Source organism: Frieseomelitta varia, unplaced genomic scaffold, assembly GCF_011392965.1.
Source record: "Frieseomelitta varia isolate USP_RPSP 00005682 unplaced genomic scaffold, Fvar_1.2 scaffold_371, whole genome shotgun sequence".
NCBI lineage: Eukaryota > Metazoa > Arthropoda > Insecta > Hymenoptera > Apidae > Frieseomelitta > Frieseomelitta varia.
In genome coordinates, this window is record NW_025110114.1 from 875,649 (window position 1) to 891,854 (window position 16,206).

Consider the following 16,206-nt stretch of genomic DNA (forward strand, 5'->3'; position numbering starts at 1 on the left):
TCAATGGTATAATAATATTGAATAGCGAGTCGCTAAAGTTACGTAACACGTGTGTTAATGTACCATAATTACATCTATGCAGTAAATCGATAGTACTTTTAGTAATTAAAACTGTGCAAACATTGCTTAATATGGTATACGTGTAATTCCCTTTTTCATGCAATAAATTTACCATTTATGATATACATATAGCTGTTAATCATACATTTTGTTTAAACATAGTAACTGTAAAAATGAATAATTAATTTAATGCTGCATTAATCATGTCTTCTACTATTTTAAAATTACTTTCATTATGTTTTGTAATATTATTATTTAAATATTATTTTTTCGTAGTATTTATATCAAAATAAAAATGCGATATAACGGGTGTATTATGAATTATAGTAATCGCGACATTCATAAATATTGTAAATTATAAAACAGATTCATATGAAATAAATTTAAATAAAATGAACGATGCTCTGGAATTGAATTTCATTCCAATTAAAATAAAATTCTATTTTTTAACATTTTTTTTATAAAATTAATGTTATAAAGTAATATATATTTTTTACAATCGTACTATATTACAAAATTATTTTTACAGTACAGTAAAAAATATAAAAAATACTTCTTGATTATTGTTTTATTTCTACAGTCTGTATATGATACAACTTTTTTGTTTCTTCAGAAATAGGGACTGGTGCTCCTGACATTAAATCTCGTCCCGCCATAGTTTTTGGAAATGCTATCACGTTCTTTATATTTTTTGTGTTACAGAGCAAACATATTAAACGATCCAATCCTAAATAGTAATTTCATATTTATTTCTTATGATGCAATATTATTATGTATCATCAATATTTGAATTAAAAATAAAATACCTATAGCAATCCCACCATGAGGTGGTGCACCAGATTCTAAAGCATCAGATATGTGCGTTAAAGGTGATTCGTCTATATTTAGCATTTTAAATATTTTTTGTTGTAATTTTGATTCGTGGATTCGTATTGATCCTCCACCAACTTCGAAACCATTCATAACCAAATCATAATGTAATCCTCTAACCTATAAATATGCATTTTACTTAGTTTTTTACTAAGTTTATTAATTAATTAACAAAAATACCTTCAATGGATTCTCCGTAAGGTATTGCAAATCATCTGAATGAGGCCGAGTAAATGGATGGTGCATAGTTTCCAATGAATTTGTTTCGGTATTAAATGAAAACAAAGGAAAATCAGTGATCCATAATAATTCATTGTTACTGGTACGGATTTGTTGATTTTTATTTTCTAAGAAATTGGCAAATTCAAGACGTATTTTTCCCAATAATGATTGCTGTAATTTTGATAATAATATAAATAATTGTTTCATATTAGAATATATTATACAATTAATGAAGATTGGATATAATTAATAAATGAATATTTACCGTATGAACCTTTTCTCCACAAGCTAAAAACAGAACATCTCCTTCTCTTAAATTTAATTTTTGTTGTACATTTCCTTCAATAATATTTGTTACTGCTGATGATTTGTTAGTTATCTTTGTTTGGATCAATTTCACAGAAGGAAAATAAGTGTGTTGTAGTTTAGATATAGTATCTTTGATAGATGTGGTAAAAAAATTCTAAGGTATATAAAATATGCATGAAGTATAAGATAATCAAAAAGCAAAAAATATTTATATAACACAAAACATACATGTTTTTGGGAAAAAACTAGAGCATAAACTTCAAGGTTTTCATTTTGCTTCATTTTTAAATTCTGTTCCAATACTGAATGATCAATTAATCCTGTCAACCTACAAAGCTGAAATATTATTTTTAAAATTATTTTTCACATTTAAATTAAAAATATATTCTAATCTTACTTGTTGTGGTATTCTTAAATCTGGTTGATCTGTACCATATAATTTCATTACATCTTCATATTTCATGCGCTTAAAAGGTACAGTTAATTCTCCTGATTCTTCAGGCCAAAAATATGCTAATAAATTTTCTACTAATTCCATTATTCCTTCACAATCAACAAATGACATTTCTATATCCAGCTATAAAGTAATATATTCAAATGCAATAGATTATCTCACATGAGATGTACATTTGCAAGCCAAAAATTATACCTGTGTAAATTCAGGTTGTCTATCATGTCTAGGTTTTTCATCTCTGTAACATCTTGCAATTTGAAAGTATCTATCAAAACCTCCCACCATTAGCAATTGTTTAAATTGCTGGGGACTTTGTACTAATGAATAAAATTGGCCTGGAATTTTTGTTGGAACTACAAATTCTTGTGCACCCTATATCAAAAAGAAAGCTTTAGAAATTTTTATATTCCTTTTCTTATGGACTATGTTTATAATATATGTACTTCAGGAGTATTTTTAAACAACGTTGGGGTTTCAATATCTACAAAATTACACTCTCTAATTAAGTATTCTCTTATCTTCATTATTACATCTGAACGTAATCTTAAATTCTTTTGTAATTCAGGGTATCTCAATGATATGTATCTATATTTCAACTGTGTGTCTTCTTTTGCCTTGTTGTACTCTCTAATGATAAATGGCATAGTTGATTTTGCTATGTTTAAAACTTTCAAGGATTTTACTTCTACTTCAATATCTCCAGTTCCCATATGCTTATTCTCTTGACCTTCTGGTCTTTTCAATACCTTGCCTTCTATGCTCAATACACTTTCGAAGGTCAGATTCTTAGCCATCTCTTGCAAGTCGATTCTCTAAGATAAGAGATAGTGTTTTTTATTTCAACATACATATATATTTCATTAAAGTTTATAGTTTTCAACCCACGTGATCTGGTATAATGAGCTGAGTAGAACCATAAGAATCTCTTAGTATTAAAAATTTCTTGGTTCTTGAATATTCCAACCAACCACAGAGTTGGACATTCTCTCCTATATTTTGAATTTTTAACTCGCCACATGTATGAGTTCTTGAAACAAACTTATTAACTGGTGGCACACATTCTTTTACTAACATTTCTTGCTTGTTAGCTAAATTATGTGTACAAGCTATTCTCATTAAAGAATACCTTATAAACTGAAAAAGTTTATTTTAATTTTCACGTAATTTGAAATGTATTTTATGAATTTAATATTTATCATTAACAATTGATGAATATTTGTACTTACTCTTTGATGACAGAATTCATTTGTGAATAAAAGTTTGAAAGATGAAGTTTTTGATACAATACAATTGCGAAACATCTTTTTTATAATAAATAAAAATATAAGATTTATAAATATGAAAAATATTTTTTATAGTACTTGTATCAATATATCATTTTCTGTTTGAAATTTAAAAAATATTTCTTAGGTTTATCGTTATATATATAATATATTGTTTAATTTTTATTGAATTATATCTGAAAAATAATTGTTTGATACTTTTCATAAATATAAGTATACTGATTTTTTCTAGAAGAAATGACATACATGAAAACTTTAACTTCGCCTGATACTGTAACTAAATTTTGGTTGGTTATCCTGATTATACCGAGCATTTCGAACTGTTTATTTTGATGTTAATCGTGCGTTATTTAAATAAATATCAAAGTAGTAAAAAATGGTACGTTGAAAAATAATTTTACAAAAAGTAAAACTAGTATTTTATTATCTTTATTTATTTATTTTTCAGTTACCTTTGTCGTTATTAAGAACAGCTCAAAATCATCCTATGGCAAGTATCAAGCATATATTTTTCTACGTGGAGATTGTTGTATATCGTACAATTTAGCGATATTAATGCTTTTTATTTATTACATTTTTCAGCTAGTCGAACTTAAAAATGGAGAAACATACAATGGACATTTAGTTAGTTGCGATAGTTGGATGAATATTAATCTCAGAGAGGTTATATGTACATCTAGGGTACAGTAACGCGATGCATTTTTTCTTTAATTAATACAGTATTTCATAAATCATTCGTATAGAAACTTGTTTATAATGTAACATAACAGGATGGCGATAAATTTTGGAGAATGCCTGAATGTTACATTCGAGGCAGTACAATTAAGTATTTACGAATTCCTGATGAAGTAATAGATATGGTAAAAGAAGATGTACAAATGAAGTCAAGGGGACGTGGGGAAATGAAAGGAAGAGGACAAAGTCAACGAGGTCGCGGTAGTGGAAGAGGTATAATCGTATACAATACGACATAAATTTTATTATTATAAATGTATTAAATATTAATAATGCAATTTCTCTGATAGGGACTTTTGGTCGCGGTGGTAGAGGTCCTGCTGCTCTCGGCCGTGGTGGTGGTAATCAGGGGGGAAACAAATCTCAAAATAAAGCAAGGACCAAATAAAGTTGTGTTATCATTTTAGTTCGCCTAGTAAATTTTCATCTTTTTTTTTTTTTAATACTTTTAGTTGGGAACATTCATATATAGTATAAAATTATTTTTATGTAATTTTTATTTAAACTAGGTATGCGAACGTGCAAAGTGATGCAGCATTTTTGTAACAAACACCTATTGATAAAATACTGATAAAATACATTTTTACAGTTTGATTATATCCAATTAGTAATTTAATTAGGATAATAATATTAAATGTTATGTATAAAAAAAAAAGTATTTATTTCATTTACATAAATTATAGAGGACAAAACGTTTTCTCTTAAAACTATTTATACACATTCCTTATTTACTGAACATAGAATAAAAGTTAAATACTATTGTACAATTATGTAAATTGTTTATTACCAGAAGAATAGTGTAACTATAATTAATTTGATTACGTCACTTGTTCATAAGGTATTGTCAGATCAGTGAAAAGAAAATTGTAAAATTGATACAAAACATGTTGTACTTAAAGTGGATACACAATGACAAGTATACAATACAGTGTTCAAGATTTCATGTGCCTGAAACAAGAGATACACCGACATAAGAAAAAAAAAAAAAAAAAAAAAAAAAAAAGAAAAAATCTGCAATAAAACCGAGCAACTAATTATACTTACTTTATTGAAGTTTATTTTTATTTTTAGAAATGGAATTATATTTATCGTCCTTCAACTGTAACAAAAACAAACTTAGTTGTAACTTTTTAAACTACATCCTCAAATTTTATGTGGAAGTAAACTTACTGTATGAAGCTAAATCTATTTCATCCGGTAATTCTGTAATATTAACATCAAACCGTTCTTGAACATCGTTCAATATTTTAGCATCGCTTTCATCACTGACTAATGTAATAGCAAGCCCCTGCAAATATGAAGTGTTAAGACAAATATTACTATCATTACATTATGTGTCGTGTATATATTAACCTTTGTACCAAAACGACCAGCTCTAGCTACTCGATGTAAGTATGTGTCTGAATCTTCTGGCATATCGTAATTGAACACTATATTCACACGTTCAATATCCATACCACGTCCAAATAAATTTGTAGCTACTAGAATTCTCTAAAATGATAAATATTTGTAATTATTTAGATAGAAGTAAAATATTACAAACTATACTAGATATTGACTATTTGATGCTTACTTTTTGAAAATCTTTAAATTGTTGATATCTTGATAACCGTTCTTCCTGAGTCATACCCCTGTGTATACCAATTGCAGGAAAATTCTGTTCTGTTAGAAGTTGTGCCAAAGCCATACACCTTTGTACAGATTTTACAAAGATAACAACCTACAGAATAATTTAAAATAAAAACGAATATTGCAGTAGCTTAATACATAATGGAAAATCGTAAAGTAAATAGTAACAATATGGTTTAATCGATGATGTCTGCGGACAAACCTGATTAAATTCAAGTACATCAAGTAATTCAAATAGCTTCTTGTTCTTTTCATTTTCTTTAAGTTTCACATAATGTTGTTGTAGACCATGCAATGTAAGTTTTGCTTCATCATCCACATAGACTTCCATGGGCTGCGCAAAGAATGTTTTTTACAAGATTATCTACTTTACCCTACAGATAACCATACCTTGATTGAATTTCTAGATTCAATATAACGTTTTTGTACATGTTAAAACAAAAAACTTCAATATTTATTGAAGTTAAAAATATGTCGAAATTTACGAATAAAATTGATTATTAGAAAAAAAATCATTAAAAACAAATTTCAGATATAAAATGAACAATTACAAATGAAAATTTAACAAATGACATAAATGATGTGAAAATGTAGAGTATTTTTTTTCCCAATTTCTCCCGCTTCCTATATAATGATATATGTCAAGAGACTATAAATAAAATGCATGAGATGATTTCTCGAGAACTTCCTGTTTAAATTCTCAATTTGTCGATCGGATTTAGTCATACTGATTACATACGGTCCGGCGACTTCCATCTCAAGGCAGTGCCAACAATGAAAACTCAGCAGTCACCCCAACAGAACTAAGAAGGCGCACCCCATGAATGTTCTGTCACACGTCCGCTGACCACTCGATGCCAAATCTCTTCTCCCAAATTTTAGCATATTCGGAATATACTCATGAGTTGGCCTCTATCATTGTTCGTATGCCGATATTTATCACAAAATACATACTTTTTAACATCGCGACTTAAATAGCTTATGATTCATGATACACAAACTGATTTTTATTTTGTTTTCGTAGAAGTGGGCACGATCGAACTATGCGTTAACACTTCCATTTTCACTCCTATTAATCGATTACTGACCTCCGTTAACTTTTTTTTCCAAAATATTAAAATACTCTGTTTCAATTACAAACAAGATGAACGCGAATAATAAATTCTAGACATAGGCCACATAATTGTAGCAATATCATCATCCTAGCTAACCCCAGTTCCCCATATATCCTCTTGCATCTTCTTTCTTGCGCTCTTCTGTCTTCAGGTTTTCTTGAGGTCTTCTTAGCCCCCCACCCAATCGGAAACTGCTTTCAATGTTGCTCTATGTCATTTAAAAATCTACCCCTCCCTTATGCCTGATTGAATTGATTGCCCATAGAAATTGTAGAAACTTTCTCCTCCTAACCCATCCCAATGTATATGACGTAATTCTCAATATTCGTGTAACATTATACAAAACATCATTTTAACTTTGGCAATCTCAATATGCAGTAGATAATTTAAAAGATTTTAACATCGAAGATCGGAACTAAATAAAACTGCTTTAAAACAGCATCAAGGCCATCTTGATCAACTCAAGAAACGATTTTAAACGAAGTTCCTTTTATCAGTAGAGATCTCCGATCATCCGATAAATGGAGGAAAACTTTGGAGCAGCAACTCGTTAAGTTGTAGAACTTGTCATTCAATCGAAGACATCGAGGGTTGTTTCGTTATTGAATTCTGTGTCATTCCTTCAAAGTGTTGTCTAACTAGCCTAACCCGCGGGTGCGCCGTCAACGATATTTATAGTATGTCCTGGGTATGAACACAGGGCCAACGAAGTAGGAGCAATCGAAGATTGAAGTGAAGAGGAAGATTTGTTAATTACATCTTGCATGAACTTTTTGCAGACAGGGCGTATCTCCTTGGACAATGTAGCGCTGAACATCATAACTTGCTTGCCATGTGGAGTGCTTCTAAATATTTCCTGTACGTCCCTGCGCATATCTGAAAATAAATATAGATATATAATTTATATTCAACGGTATTATAGTTATATATAAGACGAAATTGTATCTGTAAATACCTAATAGCTCGAGCATTTTATCACATTCATCGAGTATAAAGTGCTTCAAGTGTTTTAGATTTAATTTTTTATTTCGGACAAGAGCAAGGATACGACCTGGTGTACCAACAACAATGTGAGGACATACATTCTTTAAGACTTCTTCGTCTTTTTGAATTGGTAAGCCACCAAAAAATACTCCAACCTAATAACATAAATACAAAACATAGTATCAAAAATACTTCTCATAAAACTGAATCATAATAAATATAAAAATTTTCGTCAGTGGTAGGTAGTGGTATTGAAAGATGTCACCATTATTTAGTAAGATAATTGTTTCATCATGTGAAGATCTCTAATGAATTGAAATTGAATACAATAGACATAAATTATACTTACTTTTACATGAGGCATATATTTGCTGAACCTTTCATATTCTTTGCTAATTTGGAAAGCAAGTTCACGTGTATGGCACATCACAAGAACATAAACCTGGTTTTCAGTTAATTCTAATTGTTGTAATGTGGCTAACACAAATACAGCTGTTTTTCCCATGCCAGATTTTGCTTGGCATAATATATCCATGCCAAGCACTGCTTGTGGAATACATTCATGTTGTACTGTAAATAAGATTCATATAAGAAATTTCTATCTTTAAAAATAGAAGATATAAAAAATTTCTATGACAGATAATCAGATACCAGATAAATCATTCATGTAACATCTGTTGTCCCTATCAGATTTCATCATTTGATTATATCAAATTTCTAATATATATTTTAACATATCAGTTCTAATAGTTTGCATTAATATTGTTATTGCATACAGTGTATAGTAATATGAGTAAGTAAAATATTATTACCTTCAGATGGATGTTCAAAACCACAATCAATAATTGCACGTAATATTTCTGGTTTAAGAAGAAAATCTCTAAATCCACTACTATGAATAGATACGTATGTGCCTTTGACTTCTTTTTTAGCAGGTGTATCCCTGCTTCCATCAACTAGTTGTTCAGTCTGTTCTTCATCTTCATAATCCAAAAGATCGTCATTATCCGCCATCTTTTTTCTTATATATCTAAATTATTGCTGAAATTTGAAAAATAATATTATACATATGATTTAAATCTACAAAAATAATACTTGATTTTTTAACTTATAATAATTATATCAAGTTATTCCAAGCACTGCATTATTTAAAAAGATATAGAGATACATAATCTTATTTTCCATTATATTTAACAAATTCATATTAATTTTTTGATATCATTCTTTATTCTTATCTAATGATATATATATATATATATATATATATATATATATATATATATATATAGAGAGAGAGAGAGAGAGAGAGAGAATTTGAATATATTAATCATAATTTAGAAATATATTTCTCAAAATATTATAATGAAAATATATACATAAGAAAAAAAAGTAGATATTAAATCACTTAAATAAATTTCAAATACATCACAAGAGAATGAATCTATGAAACCCGCTTACGTTTAATAGTAATGATTTTTTATGGAAACTATACACCGCCATTTTAATGACGCTAGGTCGTTTACGCATGGAAAAAGCAGGCAGTACAAAATAAGTAAAATAATTAAAATTGAATTTATCTATGGAACATTCATCTTAGATACATAAATTAAAACATCCTTATATATTTGTACAATCAGAAATTACATAATTTATCTTCCAAATTCGTTCACGTTTTCAATATAGCCTAAGGATAAACACTTGCGCGTCATTTAATTTTCACTGTGTAATACAACTAACAGAAAAACTATTATATAACAGAAAATTTCAGAATATTTTTAACAGAATTGAATACATTTTACAAGTGGATCGATTAAGAATAAATAGTTAAACGTGGATTACAAATGCTCGCCTTACCTCCAGATAGTTTTTATAAACTAACGCTCACCGCCACTGCTGTAGCCAGTGGTAACTTCTTGCAAATATATTCCGGAAGACTGTGCTGCCAACTACAAAATTGTATCCTGAAACCTAAATTTCGATTAAATTATTGAAAATACCATGTCTTAAATGAATGGATTAAGAAAATTGCGCATTATTTATTTCATTCACGTATTATAATATTTAATATTACAAATTAATTATTAAATAATATTAAAGTATTGTGACAACAACTCGTGAACAACTTCATTCTTATAATAAACATGGCCGGATATACGCAATCATATACATATCATGTAAAAATAATAGTGGTTTCTTTTAACAATATCAATTCATTCAAACTTTTTTTTATAGCCAAATACATGCCAAAGATACATTAATTTTAATTAATAGATAATCATAATCATTATCATATTGTTTCTAAAACAACATAGAAAATGTACACGATCTCAATAAAAATTTTGTAATAAAAATATCTATTTTGAAAATCGCATGTTTTATTTTAATATAACACAGTATCATTTAATAATAAATTAGAAAAATTTAGCTAAATCTAAAATTTAAATTCAAAAATCCTTATATAAGAAATTATATTACATTGGTATTACATTGTCTATCTTAACGTCGCAAATGAGGCTTTACTAAATGGACGCAATCTTGTATTACAAAAATTAAGGGTACTGTTTAAATATGGTAAATTTTATTTAATAACATCACAGATACAATAATTATGTACACAATCGTTGGAGAAAATGTTTAATCTGCTGGTTGGTTAAACACTTTCAACTATCCCATTGTCATTGTAAGCACTGAAGTACTAGGTTTCAGATAAAGGTGCTCCATAAGGGCGGACATTTGACAGTTTCGAAATAGAAACTTCGATTTTCAAAAATCGTACTGCGGTCTAGAATTACCATCTTATTCTAGACGTATGCTTATGTTTGTATTACACTTTTTTTTTTTCTTTTTTTTTTTTGCTAATCATCAGTACATAATTAGCAGCCATCTGTATTACCCCCAATTGTATTACAAGTTGTCTTCGGACGATGACAATTTATCAAATACATACAATTTCAATTGAGCGTCGTGCCTTTGTGGAGGCGCGGCAGAATCCGGTTTTACCATCTGCGAGGCACATGGAGGATCTATGTTACGGGGTAATAAGGTATGATTGAGCTCAGGCATAGAGGCAGTTGGATCTTTTAGAGGCAATGTTACTTCTCTCAAAGAGTCTGTAGGTGAGGGAGGAAGCACCACTTTCTCAGGAGCATTTTGAATAAATATTACTCTAAAACATACAATCGATATTTATACGATTTTCAACTGAATACAAGTAATTATTGTCAGTAATATATACCTGTTAAATGCTCGCCATTTTCTGCATAATGTAATGTATACTTTGCACTGAATATACATAAAAACTAAACCGCCTGTAGAACCAATTACAACAACTATTAATTTAGTCCAGAAAGACCAGTCTACATATCCACGCCGAGCTTCTTCCACAGATCGTTCGACGAGTACGTATAAAGACCAAGCCACACAGAGTGCAGCTACTGCATGAAAAGCAACTGCACACCATAATTTACGAACTTCTAGGGCAGACATTTCAAGTTTCTCCCACTAAAAGTTAATCAATAATGAATATACTTTTTTTTTCTTCCCATGTTTACTAAATTAAGAACTAGTAAATTATAGCTTTATTTCTTTTTTAGGAAAGTCTACAAAAATTTCTTTACGTATGCAGAACATATAGAAATGTAAAGAAATAATACCTCACAAAATGGTTTTGTTTTAGCATGCATAATAAATGTGAATTTACATAATTCACAAGCACGTGTGTCTGAAGCTTTTATCCATTGTTGAAGGCAAGCCTGATGTACGTAGCGTAAACTGCCACTGCAATAACAAGGTGCTAAAAGTGGAGCACCTTCTTCGCCTTCACAATGACATATTCTGTGACAGAAAAAGAAGTATGATACGTTATATGTATATCAAATATTGTTTGTACATTATTTGAACATCATTTGTTTTAAAAGATAAGAGCTGTTGTGTGAAGTTTATATTCACCTGCAAATATCATGATTGCTTGAAGACAATGTGCTTACTGATGAGTGACAATGATCTGGTATAATTGTAACTACTGTTGCGTATGTTGATTCCTAAAAGATATCTTATTGAATACAAAGCAATAAACAATTAAGATTTATTTTGGTTTACATGTTATATAATTTCTCATTAAAATTTGATCATTGATATTTACTAAACAATTGATTTAAAAATATTAAAATAAAAAATAAATTTTTTATGAAAGATATAGTATATGGCAATAAAAATATAAGTGAAAAGATACCCTTGGTGTCCATTCTGGTAAACCTTCACCACCAGCAGGGCTATTGTTATTGGAAGGACCAAGCGACAGAGGTGGTTGCCGGTCAGGCGGATTAACATTGATCTGGTGAACCGGCATCACTCTCTGACCTCAGCAAAGATGTGATCAGTGATAAACAGCATTAAACAAACACATCTTAACGAGTGTTCGATAATTATTTTCCATTGGCATCATGTTTAAGTGCAAATTAATAAATAGTTACATACAAAATATTTTCTGCGCCATGATGTTTAAGATTCTTAACTTCAATATGCACTCAAAAACCTGAAATTACAATGTACTTTAAAGAAACATTGCACGAAATTGAAATATTCGTACTCTTATTTCTATTCATAACTTCTAGTATAAAAATATTTACTTAAGATTTTCAACATTAATGGTTGGTTTATATCTAAAAAATAATACAGTTGTATACTACACATTGATTCTTTAACATAATTAAGAGAAGTTATCAAATGATAAAAACATCAAATAAATAAATAGCATAAGCATTCACTCCTGAGTATATTAATTATATCTGCTCATAACAAATGGATTTTCTCCAGTTAAACGGACGTATTTATCATTAAAATTAATTAACAAAAAGAGAAAAAAGGAAAGCCAAACAAATTCGAACAAATTAAAATCGCACATTCGTTTCTCCTTCAAATTTGTAACATTCTGACAAAGAGAGAAAAGTGATACATTATACAAAGGAACACTGACAATGACAGAAATGTTACAGCGCGCATATTTTTATCAAAATCACTACGTAAACGTAACACTTGAAACGGATAATATTCAACAAAAAGAAAACAAAGCATTGGCGTCACATACATCTTTTCATTTCCGTGGAACTCACGCTAGCAGTAAAGTTTCTATTTGGTAACGATAAGTGGCTGATAAATATATTAGTCAAGTTTGATTTGAAATGATCGACTAATGTTTAATAAATGAAATTGTTGGCAACTGTTGTCTCGATGAAATTTTTACATAGCACGAAACCAAGTCGATTTTGACACTTCGTCTCGAGTCAATGACACACTATAGGAAACTCATATTCACTGCAGTAAATTAATTAACTTGCATGGTTTGACGTTGAAGTTACTTCGAAGTTTCCTTATAATCTATCACGTTCTAAACGCGTGCGACGAACAGCATCAGTTTTCAAAAATATCACAAACACTGACTTCATTACAAAGCATAGTCCGTTCCACACAACAGAATGTGTATTTCATTTCTCTGAGGCGCCGCCATAACGTAGAGCGTAGGCGTGGCGTGTGTACAAGATCAACCAATCCATTATTTGGAAATGACATTGAATATCATTACACCAATGAACGACTTCAATTCAAATTTAGCACACATAAAAAACATAAATACGCACATAATATAATTGTATTAAATTATTTATTTGTTCACTCTCTTATATAAGATACATATTTTTCTTAATTAATACACATCTAAAATAAAGGAAAATATTCAAATTAAATACTAGCTTCGAATCTTAATTTAACTTACTAGCTTGAACTCTTAACTTAGTTATATTTAAAAGTTCTTTTAGATATCATCGAAATTGTTGTATTTCGTAGATGAAATTATACCGGTTTCACAAAATTCTTCCATGAAAGTAAAATTCAAAATATCTCGTTCTTCATTATCAGAATATGTAGTATCGTTACACGTAGCCATATTACTAGCATTATCTATGTAATTTGATGAAATGTTTGAACTAGTCGCAAAACTTTCTATATGTGGAAGATTTTTGTACGTAGTACTATCCTCATTGAAATTGATAGATAAATTATTAAATGTATCTGTCAATTCTATACTTTTATCGATACTTCCAGTTATCAATATTCTTTTTTCATTTGCTGCTTTCAATAAATTTTCATCTTTAATGTTTACAGTATTTTCTAGTTGAGCAACACATGAAGATGCCTGTTTAATATCTTCAAACTTAAAATAACTATTATTCTTTGTTTTCTCCTTAACATTTTCTGAGAAAATATTAGTAGATGTGTTATATTTATTATTATCTTCTATACTTATATTAAAAAGAGTACAATTTTTATCACAAAAGACTCCATTATCTTTGTCATATTTGCAGTTCGAATTAAGATTATTCATATTATATTTTAATTCATTGTCAACTGTGTTTGAAAAAATTGGAGGCAGTGACTTCTCTGCATAGTTGTTATCATTGTATTGAGCAGTACTTTTAGAAACAGTACAATCGTTTTTAGTCAAATATTTATTATGAATGTTATCATCTTGAGAATTTTCCTTTATATTTTTATTGACAAGAATTTCAGATCCTGTGTATAAAAAATTACAAATACTTTTTAACTTTGTTTTATCTAAATTATAAAAGAATACTTACCAAACTTTTGATTTTGTTCAACCGATGTATTTAAAAATAATTTTCCAGCTAATAGACCAGCTAATATGAAATAAATAATATATATAACATAAGTTGAATACAAAGGAGATAAGTATGTAACAATTAAAAATAGTATTTACCTGCTATTCCAATTGCAGTACCTCCAAAGAAATATGATATATGATTTTCTTTTTGTATTTTTTTCTTCTTAAACATTTTATGATTTCAATAATACTAATAAGTCATAAGAATACATCAATAATCATACTGATAAGTCATAAGAATACATCAATATTTAATCATATCAGTAAATTTGTCAAAGGCACATGCACAAAAAATATATACCGATCCATGTTATGTTAAGTAAATTAGTCACAATAAAATTTCAAGGTGACAACAAAACATAAACAGTGAATCATACTTTAAACCAAGATATATTGAAATAGATACACTTATAGAGTTTGTCAAAGACTTCAATTCCTTTTTCTCAAAAAGTTAAGAATAAATCTTAAATTATTACAACAAATATATGAAGAAGTTACAACATAACTCAGACATAATTAGAGAATAATCATTGAAGTTCATGTAATTATTAAAGTGTTATTAAATATATGTATTTCTATATGTAGAAAAAATATGTAAAATGTATACTATATACTCGTAATAATATAAATATAAAAGGAAAATGAATATGAAAACCAAAACTGATATGTTTAAAAGTATAAACGGGTACAAGATTGTAATTTAATGGTCTTTTGGCATGTTGGACACTTTTTAATTTTATGTAGAGCTAATTTTAAACATTGTGTGCAATATATATGTCCACAAGGAGTGGACATAGGTTTTATTTTAGAAGATAGCTGTTCATAGCATATGGGGCAAGTCAAAACAATTAACTTTTCTTCTTTAGAATTATTAACATAACATACTCCAGTTTCTTCTGTATTATTAATCTTGTCTAGATCTATGATTTCCATTGGCTCGACGTCTTTACATGTATTTTCAACTGGTATTTCTCTAGAACAAATCTTAACTCAATAAATTTAATAAACTTGGAATTAAGAAGATTTAACACATACATGATAGAATCTTGAAGCTGTACAGAATGCTGTTTGAAATTACGTTTCCGTGATTTTGCATTATTTTTAATACCCTTACTCCGTAATCTTAAAGGTTGATCAGGTTGATCCACTGTTAAATCAATATAATCAATTGGGTCTGACATGTTTTGTTGAACTTTCTTCTTTTATTGTCACTCAGAGGATATACATATACATGAACGTGTATACTTAAGTGGTATAGGTTAAATTGCAAATTCAACCAGTTCTGCAATTACGAGTAATTATTCGTCTCGTAAAAATTTATCTTGTATTCATTCAATTTATTTATTAAGTACACATGTTCAAATAACAATAATTCAATGTGATAGTGATTGAAGTTATAAAATATTATGTTCTCTACTAACCGTACTACCCTAAATTTATTTAAATGTTAAAATTATCAGTTTTGGTACAACGAGGTTAATACACTAAATACTTTGTAAAATAGTTCTAGAAACTTGTTAGTTCTCAACAGACTCAAAAAGTATCTTCGATAGTTCTTATCGATACTTTCTCTTTATCGATAAATCGATTTTTAATCGGACCACAGACGAGATTTCTCGAATTACGAGATAATTGAACACTAAACGTATAAAACAAAGAAATAATATTGAATTTGTTAATATTGAATAAAAGAGAAATATTATATTAAACTGTTAAATTAAACTTAAATATCATGTTAATATCCGTATAATTCAAATTCCGTATAATAATACATTACTATATACGGTAAAAAATGTGTCGGATAATTTATGTTGTTTATGTTTGCAAATATTTATTTTAGTAATGAAAGCGTTTTTATAATATTCATAG

At 28.6% G+C, this 16,206-nt stretch overlaps 5 protein-coding genes across 10 annotated transcripts; 1 reads left to right on the forward strand and 4 right to left on the reverse strand.

Annotated features, from left to right (window-relative positions):
* Positions 1–610: 610 nt before the first annotated feature.
* On the reverse strand, positions 611–3,252 carry LOC122531036 (aspartate--tRNA ligase, mitochondrial). Of its 2 annotated transcripts, XM_043658579.1 has the most exons (10): positions 3,142–3,252; positions 2,801–3,049; positions 2,359–2,727; positions 2,111–2,287; positions 1,859–2,038; positions 1,690–1,797; positions 1,418–1,615; positions 1,111–1,323; positions 867–1,050; positions 611–787 (listed from the first exon to the last, which is right to left on the reverse strand). In XM_043658579.1, exons 1-10 carry the CDS (start codon positions 3,214–3,216, stop codon positions 621–623), a joined length of 1,920 nt encoding a protein of 639 aa, XP_043514514.1. In that variant the 5' UTR covers positions 3,217–3,252; the 3' UTR covers positions 611–620. The 2 variants fall into 2 exon arrangements, with proteins under 2 accessions (XP_043514514.1, XP_043514515.1); XM_043658580.1 differs by lacking the exon at positions 3,142–3,252 and having other exon boundaries at positions 2,929–3,044.
* Positions 3,253–3,432: 180 nt separating this feature from the next.
* Positions 3,433–5,249, forward strand: LOC122531043 (U6 snRNA-associated Sm-like protein LSm4). The gene is made up of 5 exons (XM_043658591.1): positions 3,433–3,577; positions 3,647–3,688; positions 3,781–3,879; positions 3,969–4,146; positions 4,224–5,249. The coding sequence occupies exons 1-5, from the start codon at positions 3,575–3,577 to the stop codon at positions 4,319–4,321; spliced, it is 420 nt and encodes a 139-aa protein (XP_043514526.1). The 5' UTR covers positions 3,433–3,574; the 3' UTR covers positions 4,322–5,249.
* LOC122531037 (ATP-dependent RNA helicase WM6) lies at positions 4,576–9,652 on the reverse strand. Its single transcript, XM_043658581.1, has 11 exons — positions 9,516–9,652; positions 8,474–8,702; positions 8,011–8,231; positions 7,633–7,816; positions 7,435–7,553; positions 5,765–5,896; positions 5,507–5,653; positions 5,287–5,424; positions 5,104–5,221; positions 4,978–5,032; positions 4,576–4,881 (listed from the first exon to the last, which is right to left on the reverse strand). Exons 2-10 carry the CDS (start codon positions 8,673–8,675, stop codon positions 5,019–5,021), a joined length of 1,275 nt encoding a protein of 424 aa, XP_043514516.1. The 5' UTR covers positions 8,676–8,702; positions 9,516–9,652; the 3' UTR covers positions 4,576–4,881; positions 4,978–5,018.
* Positions 9,653–10,217: 565 nt separating this feature from the next.
* LOC122531041 (E3 ubiquitin-protein ligase MARCHF8) lies at positions 10,218–14,885 on the reverse strand. 4 transcript variants are annotated; one of them, XM_043658587.1, is made up of 7 exons: positions 12,773–13,186; positions 12,138–12,195; positions 11,893–12,015; positions 11,610–11,701; positions 11,315–11,495; positions 10,897–11,162; positions 10,218–10,827 (listed from the first exon to the last, which is right to left on the reverse strand). In XM_043658587.1, the coding sequence occupies exons 3-7, from the start codon at positions 12,007–12,009 to the stop codon at positions 10,566–10,568; spliced, it is 918 nt and encodes a 305-aa protein (XP_043514522.1). In that variant the 5' UTR covers positions 12,010–12,015; positions 12,138–12,195; positions 12,773–13,186; the 3' UTR covers positions 10,218–10,565. The 4 variants fall into 4 exon arrangements, 3 of the variants coding, with proteins under 3 accessions (XP_043514522.1, XP_043514521.1, XP_043514520.1); XM_043658586.1 differs by having other exon boundaries at positions 12,748–13,186; XM_043658585.1 differs by lacking the exon at positions 12,773–13,186 and adding an exon at positions 12,290–12,306 and having other exon boundaries at positions 11,893–12,195.
* Position 14,886: 1 nt separating this feature from the next.
* On the reverse strand, positions 14,887–16,105 carry LOC122531042 (E3 ubiquitin-protein ligase RNF4-like). 2 transcript variants are annotated; one of them, XM_043658590.1, is made up of 3 exons: positions 15,759–16,105; positions 15,373–15,581; positions 14,887–15,310 (listed from the first exon to the last, which is right to left on the reverse strand). In XM_043658590.1, the coding sequence occupies exons 2-3, from the start codon at positions 15,516–15,518 to the stop codon at positions 15,007–15,009; spliced, it is 450 nt and encodes a 149-aa protein (XP_043514525.1). In that variant the 5' UTR covers positions 15,519–15,581; positions 15,759–16,105; the 3' UTR covers positions 14,887–15,006. The 2 variants fall into 2 exon arrangements, with proteins under 2 accessions (XP_043514525.1, XP_043514524.1); XM_043658589.1 differs by having other exon boundaries at positions 15,373–15,619.
* Positions 16,106–16,206: the final 101 nt, after the last annotated feature.